Source organism: Haliotis rubra, unplaced genomic scaffold (assembly GCF_003918875.1).
Source record: "Haliotis rubra isolate DU_JTF1 unplaced genomic scaffold, ASM391887v1 Scf1123, whole genome shotgun sequence".
Lineage (NCBI taxonomy): Eukaryota > Metazoa > Mollusca > Gastropoda > Lepetellida > Haliotidae > Haliotis > Haliotis rubra.
The window spans coordinates 8245-17129 of record NW_025765030.1 but is presented as its reverse complement, the minus strand read 5'-3'; the positions used below and the strand labels follow the sequence as shown (position 1 = coordinate 17129).

Genomic DNA, 8885 nt, shown 5'->3' with positions numbered 1-8885 from the left:
TCTTTAATGGTTAGTCTATATTGCACAAATATGGTCTTAAAATCGATATGATCGTTTACTTCACTTTCCCATTTATCGCATACGTTTGGTAAATTGGATTTCGATATGAAACTATCGTAAACTGATCTAGATCCTTTAGTAGGTTTAATAAGATCATTCCAAGGGGAACTTATCGATACCTTTGTTATGTTTGAGTGTCCAGCACTTTGAATGACTTCTTTCCATTTTGGGGGAATACTGACGATGACACGATTTATGTCAAGTACTGTGCCCTTAATATCAAATTTTGTTTTAAGGTCTGCAAATGAGAGTACCTGTTAGTCATTGAAAATGTCTTTAATATTAACAATATCCTTGTTTGAACCAGTTATTGATTATCAAATATGTGTTGCGAAACTGGTGATTTAACCAGAGAGATTGCATAACAATTTCGTTTATGTTGATATGATTCACTACATATCCCTTTATATATCTATGTCAGGCATCAAGAGCATCCTTATCTCACTTACTTCCCGCTTTCTTATTATCGAATCCTAAGAATGGATCAACATACCCGCTTTTCTACATATCGCAATATCGCAATGTCGCTGCATCGCCATATCGCGTTGCCATATCGCAATATCGCCTTTTCGCGTTATCGCCATATCGCAATGTCGCGTCTTTTTCTCGCCATTTTGTGTCGTGTTATCGTCATTTCGTGTCGTATTATCGCCATTTCGTGTCGTGTTATCGCAATGTCGTGTCGAGTTGTTGCCATTTCGTGTTGCGTTATCGCTATATCGTGTCTTGTTATCGTCATGTCGTGTCGTGATATCGCTATTTCATTTTTGGCTATATCGCAATATCGCTATATCGTGTCGCCATATCGCAATGTCGTGTCGTACTATCGTTTGTCGCGATATCGCATAGATTTCTTCAGGGCGATAAAGCGATGGCCCGAATGAGCCACCATAACGTAGTATTACCAAAAATAACCAAGTCCAGCTAACATGACGTCACGTGATGGTGCATGTCAACTCAAGAAACAGAAACTTCGTGGCAGGTTTGAGTACCCCGGCCCCCCATCAAGTGTTAATCAAACAATCAAACTCACACAGCATTTGCGAATTAAAATTACATTTACATTTGAATCTATTGCTGCAGTTAGAGAAAGTACATGTATAGCCAGTATGTAGGTTAAACCCTAAAACAACAGCGTGCACTCACTCACTCACTCACTACATACCTAGGGAAATGATCCACAGGGCTGTTCTCCAGCTGGCCATGGCTGAGGCTGTGTGGACGGAGATCGCTGGCGTGTAGGTGAGGACTGACTATGTCAACTATGACAGTTTGACAGTAGAATTCATATATCAAGAATCCGCTTTGTAGGGCGTTTATTTGATTTGTGCACCACATTATAATAGGTATATCAGAACCGGAGGAAAATTTCCAATTCCCTATTCATAGTGGTTCTATTGATATTATTCCGACATGTTGGCAGCGCGCCGATGTACCGCGTTTGTCTGGCTTCTTTATATCGTTGAATAGTTGGACATGGGACCGTGCCAGTGGCACCGTAAACCACCAGCCTTTAAATCACTGGTCTCACTGGAACGTCTCTCCTTCCTCGCCACCTATATGCTGGCTGTTTATATATATACATATATACGCAGTGGCGTGGAAGTTGTTAGCCTTGTAAGAGTAATCCAGCATTGTAAAACATTTCAACTTCCGAAGTAGGCAAGTATCTACCTTTCATCTCACCTGACATCAACAGCAATGGTGGACTGAAGATCGCTGTTTTCACCCTTGGTATCCAGCCTTGACGTATTTTCGAAGCTTATCCACTTTTTCGGCCCATATTTTATCACTAACGTTTTTGTTATGTCACAGTTATTGTGTATTGTCACGGTAACTGTACCACAGTTTAGCTTATAAACATTAAATTGGTATTTTCGTGGAACAAGCCCACGACAAACAAATATACATTTTCGATAGTTTTGAATATACAGTATAACAGCTGACTGATAATACAGAATTATCGGCCATATTGCAGGGGAAGGAAGAATATAGTTATTGTATGTAGCTAGCGTTAGGGTTAAGGTTAGGGTTAGGGTTAGGAGTTAGGGTTAGGGTTAGGGTTAGCTAGGGTTAGGGGCCTAGTGTTAGGGGGTGTACAGTTCTGGGGTGGGGTGTGTGTGTGTTGGGGTGGAGGGTGTGTGTGTGTGTTAGGGTTCAGAAACTTGGGTTGTTCGAGTGTCAATTTTGAAAACCGAACAGACGGGTATACCCGTGCGTGTACTCCCCTGCATGGCCCGTCAAAGACGTAACTGTTTTCATCACATGCTAAAAGCATTCTTTTGTGAAATTTGGTGGTCCTGAAAAGGACCGTTGTGAGTGTTGGTGAAAACAAAGTTTTCAACCTCCGAATCCGTAGAGGGTACGTCCCTGGCGTTTCAAAGCGTAGACGACATCCATGGCAGTGACTGTCTTCCTCTTAGCATGCTCGGTGTAGGTGACGGCATCACGGATGACATTCTCAAGGAAAACCTTAGAGTACACCACGGGTCTCTTCGTAGATCAGACCAGAGATACGCTTTACACCACCTCTTCTTGCCAGACGACGGATGGCGGGCTTGGTGATACCCTGGATGTTATCACGCAAAACCTTCCTGTGACGCTTAGCGCCCCCCTTTCCAAGACCTTTACCTCCTTTACCACGACCAGACATGATTGCGCTGTGAGAAATACAGACTGAATGCCCTCGCCAGCGCAATGTGACTTTATATAGCACGCGCGCGGACCTGTGAGAAGACAACCAAGCATTACGTTTGGTGTTTTTACACTTTATACACGAAAATACATATTCGTATGTGTATATTTTTCACAGGTGGCTATTTATTACCATTTCCTATGGTATGTATAAGTTTTTAGGTGAAGGTCTCCGTTCCCAGTTGGGCGTTTTCTTTAATATCTCTTGTAGCCATCATGAGCCGACAAAACTGCTGTGCACCGTCCCGGCATGGACTGAATCTGTCATCCAGTTCAACCCATTCCTCTTGCTATGCCTGCGACAGCTGATCTAACGTCTGTGGCGCCGGCAGGTACGCGTCGGCCGAGGTCGTCCCACAAATGCTCGATGGGAATGAGGTCGGGCGATTTGGAAGGCCATGGAAACACTGTTATGTTCTCATGCTGAAGATACTGAATAGTGGCATGTGCTGCGTGAGGCCTGGCATTAACTTGCTGGAAAAACTACCTCTGACAATGACATTCATTACCTGACCCTAACATGAAATACATGCTGTTATTAAGGCAAGACTCAAAATAAAAGTACGACTTTCCTATATTCATATTATCTTTACTGTGTCTGCTGGCATATCTGCTGTACACTGAAGCTAGCCTCGTAGAATCCGGTGGCATCAGTCGGATGGAGTAAATAGTTCTACTGCTCAGTGGTGCCGGACGGTCACAGAACAAATCCTCGTCACTGCTTAACGTTTTATTATGAACCAGGTAATAGCCAATAGGGAGCTTTGAGTTTGAAGGCGCATTGCATATTTCTGGTAACCAGTGAGTGAGTAACCAGAGTGAGGTGAGTGAGGTGAGTGAGTGAGTGAGGTGAGTAGAGTGAGTGAGTGAGGAGAGTGAGTGAAGTGGATAACCTGGGAGAGGGAACTCGCCAAAGTGACTCTGTATAACCTGGGAAACAACTGTCAGGGGGTTCTCGACAATGTCTGGAGTGCTCTTTTCCTTTTCCACCGTGCGTCGCTATGGACTTTCTGTACAATTCTCCTGAGACAAATGGCCTTTTGTGTAGTATTATTGGGACAGAGGGACGCTTTGTAGAATTTTCCTGGGACAAATAGTCTTGCCTTAGAATATTTCTGCGACAGAGAAACATTTGTATATATACTGATGTACAAAAGAAAGTACAAACCTACTGTTTTGAGACTATTAAAAAACGTAAATACTTTTGCTAGCAATGTTCCAATTAGGTACGATATCTATGGTGTTATTGCAACACGTACACACTATTTATGACTTATGAGTCACAATTAAAACACTTTTCTAAATAATACGCTGTGTTAGGAAAACATTTTACCAAAGCATCATGTGTGTACTTTCTTTTGTACGTCAGTTTAGAATGTTCTTTGGACAGGGGGACCTTTTTGTGGAATTGCTCCGGATAAGTGTCTACAAAATAAGCTACGTTATAGAGACCCCATACATAAGATGACGTCAGTAGAAGTTTATTACGCACGTGACTACTGGTATACTTCAGACCCGACAACCTGACACAAAGTCTCCTCAGTGTGCGCCCATTGGCCTATAAACGATTACTTTCAGTGATTGAGCCCTCAGCATTCAGTTGAACAAAGATACAATATGATATTACCCAGGGCCAGACTAGTGAATATAGTAATGTACGTTAATGTGTGTATGATCGTGGTTCAACCTCTCGTTCATATGAATATGTTGCCCGTGGTTACTTGTCAGAGGCTAGAATGCTCATCGTAATGTTCATCGTCGTCTCTTGAGAGGACATCTTGGTAGCTGGGTTATTACAATCTGCCAATGTGTGGTTATGTTACTTGTTCTAAGTACTTGCGTCTCGTTTCAGTCGACTCTAATCGATTAAAGTTCCGTGTATGTCGGATAACTGGGATTATCCTGAATTGCTGCCGGGTGGACTGTCAAATGATTCGTCTTTCGGTTAAAACAACATTGTGGAAATGTGTATGTAACACAACAGCAGTACATTACCTTCATCAATGATAAGCCCCTGTCTGTGTTCGGTTGAATAGCTCACGTGATCAAATACTGGTTGAATACAATAGCGACAAAGCTATAATTGTTTGTAAATAAAAGCGAAAAAACACTTAGAACCATAAACAATGTACGGTTTGACTAAATGTCATGAACATCTGCTTATGAACATCTTTCAAATACTTGTTTAAGAAACAGTAAACGTATCCTGCCAAAATCGATGGCATATGTCAAAGCCAGGTTAATTGTTCACTTTGAAAATCGTTTGGAACATAATGGAACAGATCAAAGTAAGTAGAAGGCATCGGTAAGAACTTCTATGGCTGAAATGTTGGCTGACTTTGTGACATGCTCATCTCTCATTACACCCACCACGTGGCGTTATTGTGTGTGAGCGAGACCTCTTTACACCCACCACGTGACGTTATTGTGTGTCAGTGACGTAATTTGACCTCTTTACACCCACCACGTGGCTTATTGTGTGTCAGTGTGACCTCTTTACACCCACCACGTGGTTTATTGTGTGAGTGGGACGTGGCTTATTGTGTGACCTCTTTACACCCACCACGTGGCTTTATTGTGTCAGCGTGACAGCGTGGTTTATTGTGTGTGACCTCTTTACACCCACCACGTGGCTTATTGTGTGTCAGCGTGACCTCTTTACACCCACCACGTGGTTTATTGTGTGTGAGCGTGACCTCTTTACACCCACCACGTGGCTTATTGTGTGTCAGCGTGACCTCTTTACACCCACCACGTGGCTTATTGTGTGTCAGCGTGACCTCTTTACACCCACCACGTGGTTTATTGTGTGTGAGCGAGACCTCTTTACACCCACCACGTGGTTTATTGTGTGTGAGCGTGACCTCTTTACACCCACCACGTGGCTTATTGTGTGTCAGCGTGACCTCTTTACACCCACCACGTGGATTATTGTGTGTCAGCGTGACCTCTTTACACCCACCACGTGGTTTATTGTGTGTGAGGGTGACCTCTTTACACCCACCACGTGGTTTATTGGCTTATGTGAGCGTGACCTCTTTACACCCACCACGTGGTTTATTGTGTGTCAGCGTGACCTCTTTACACCCACCACGTGGTTTATTGTGTGTCAGCGTGACCTCTTTACACCCACCACGTGGTTTATTGTGTGTGAGCGTGACCTCTTTACACCCACCACGTGGCTTATTTTTTACACCCACCACGTGGCTTATTGTGTGTCAGCGTGACCTCTTTACACCCACCACGTGGCTTATTGTGTGTCAGCGTGACCTCTTTACACCCACCACGTGGCTTATTGTGTGTCAGCGTGACCTCTTTACACCCACCACGTGGCTTATTGTGTGTCAGCGTGACCTCTTTACACCCACCACGTGGTTTATTGTGTGTGAGTGTGAACTCTTTACACCCACCACGTGGTTTATTGTGTGTCAGTATGATCTCTTTACACCCACCACGTGGTTTATTGTGCGTCAGTATGATCTTTACATCCACCACGTGGCTTATTTTGTATCAGTGAGACCTCCTTACACCCACCACGTGGTTTATTGTGTGTCAGTATAATCTCTTTACACACACCACGTGGCTTATTTTGTATCAGTGAGACCTCCTTACACCCGACACGTGGCATGTTGTGTCTCAGTGTGATCTCTTTACACCCACCACGTTAGTTATAGTGTTTAAGTTTGACCTCTTTACACACAACAGGTGACATTGTGTGTTAGCGTGACCTCTTTACACCCACCACATGACTTATTGTGTGTCAACTTGACTTCTTTACACCCACCACGTGACATATTGTGTGTCAGCGAGACGTCTTTACACCCACCACGTGGCGTATTGTGTGTCAGCGTGACTTCTTTACACCCACCATGTGGCTTTTTGTGTGTCAGCGAGACCTCACTACACCCACCACGTGGCGTATTGTGTGTCAGCGAGACCTCATTACACCCACCACGTGGCTTATTGTGTGTCAGCGAGACCTCTTTACACCAATCACGTATCTTAATATGTGTCAGCGAGACCTCATTACACCAACCACGTGGCTTATTGTGTGTGAGCGAGACCTGTTTACACCCACCACATGGCTTATTGTGTGTCAGCGAGACCTCATTACACCCATCACGTATCTTAATGTGTGTCAGTTTAATTTGACCTCTTTACACCCACCACGTAGCTTATTGTGTGTCAGGGAGACCTCTTTTCACCCACCACGTGGCTTATTGTGTGTCAGCGTGACGTCATTAAAGCCACCACGTGACTAATTGTATATCAGCGTGACCTCTTTACACCCACCACATGACTTATTGTGTGTCAGCGTGATCTCTTTACACCCACCACGTGACTTATTGTGTGTCAGCGAGACCTCATTACACCCACCACGTGGCTTATTGTGTGTCAGTGTGACCTTATTACACCCACCACGTGACGTATTGTGTGTCAGCGAGACCTCATTACACCCACCACGTGACTAATTGTATATCAGCGTGACCTCTTTACACCCACCTCATGAGTTGTTGTGTGTCAGCGTGACCTGTTTACACCTACCATGTGACTGCCTGGATATTTGTTGTTTTAGCTGTCACCGTTCTTATCCGTCATAATCTCTTTGTGTCACGGGCGGTCTTGTTGCTGTAGTTCGTAATGATACACGCCCCCAAAACATGTGATCGTGGGTTGGAATCCCCGTTCTCTCACATTAAGTTTCTTGGTTTTACGGCACCATACGCGTGCTCGTGGGATTAAGTAAAGTAGTCAACTTTTCCTCAAGATGACATGACATAGTAGTCACTGACTCGTTCTTGTCGAGAGTAAAACCTGGAGCGGGATCCGTGAAGATCCCCATTGACTAATGGGATCGTGTGGTCAGGCTCGTCGACTTGGTTGATGTATGTCATTGTATCCCATTTGCGTAGATCGATGCTCATGATGTTGATCAATGAATTGTCGTGATTCGATCGTTGACAGACGGCGTGGAATAGCTGGAATATTGATGAATGCGGCGTTAAAATACAAACAATCAAAGCAAACCTGGAGCGTTTTCGCCTAAATTGAAAATCATAGCGAATAAACGCAACCACACGTACATGCACGTGAAAAAATGGCAGCTGGTATAAATGTGAAAAACACGTGCACATTCATTGTTACTGAAGATTTTCGAGTGAGCTATGGGAGCGCGATGTGGAGACCTTCGTTTGTCATGCTTTGTCTTGGTGGACATTGCGTTGATAGTCCAGGTCCTCGCGGTGAGTGGAACATGCGATACAAGTGGTAAACTATATCATTCTAACATGACTGGGGCACACATTTGGGACTGGTATCAGAGCTCCCACATCACTCACTTCCTGATTGTCTGTCGTGGTTTCCGATGTCGTAAGTCATAATCACTTACTGTATGACGTCGCAGGTCTGGAAATAGTGCTTGAAAAATTCACATTATAAAGAAGCTTTACACTTCAGACTGTAAGAAAATATCTTGCCCAGATCTGGCGAAAGATTACTTTTTATTTTAATCTGGTTTTGCTGCAGTTGAACATAATCAAGTCTTCAAGCAAAATCCCAGTTGAACCCCCACCCCTTCCCGCCCCACACAACACAACACGCAATATACTGAAATCAGCTGTAAGTTGACATCCAGGTGTCGTGTATAGACAAGTCACATGCGGTGGGTGGTGGTGGTTGTCATGGTTTACGAAGTTTTAAGACCATAATGTAACACAGACACAGCTTCCAGAATATATATATATATATATATACGCCACTATATTTTCTGTTTTGTCTTTAGTTTCTTTTATAATGACGGAAAACATGAATCAGCAATACTTGCAGTGCAGACATGTAGGGAAAGCTGACGATTTTAAAATTTCCTGAGTATATTTCACCCGCCAATTATTCCTCAGAATGGCGACCTTTGTGTTGCGAATGCGGCTATTATTGGCCTCTCCAGAATAGTTTACTGACGTCAGTGAAAGATTGTAACATCTAGAAATACTCTTCTGCTGAAAAATCTGAAAGTACAGTGGAAATTTCTCTATGTACGTGTATATGTATATATATATATGTATGTATGTGTATGTGTGTGTGTAAATATAAATGTATATATAGTGTATAAATGTTAGTAACTTTCAGTTTCA

At 43.4% G+C, this 8885-nt stretch overlaps 1 protein-coding gene across 1 annotated transcript; it reads right to left on the bottom strand.

Annotated features, from left to right (window-relative positions):
- Positions 1 to 2350: 2350 nt before the first annotated feature.
- LOC124290402 (histone H4-like) lies at positions 2351 to 2826 on the bottom strand. The gene is given in 2 exon segments (XM_046727110.1): positions 2351 to 2535; positions 2537 to 2826. Coding segments are annotated over 2 exon segments (312 nt in total). The 5' UTR covers positions 2714 to 2826; the 3' UTR covers positions 2351 to 2400.
- Positions 2827 to 8885: the final 6059 nt, after the last annotated feature.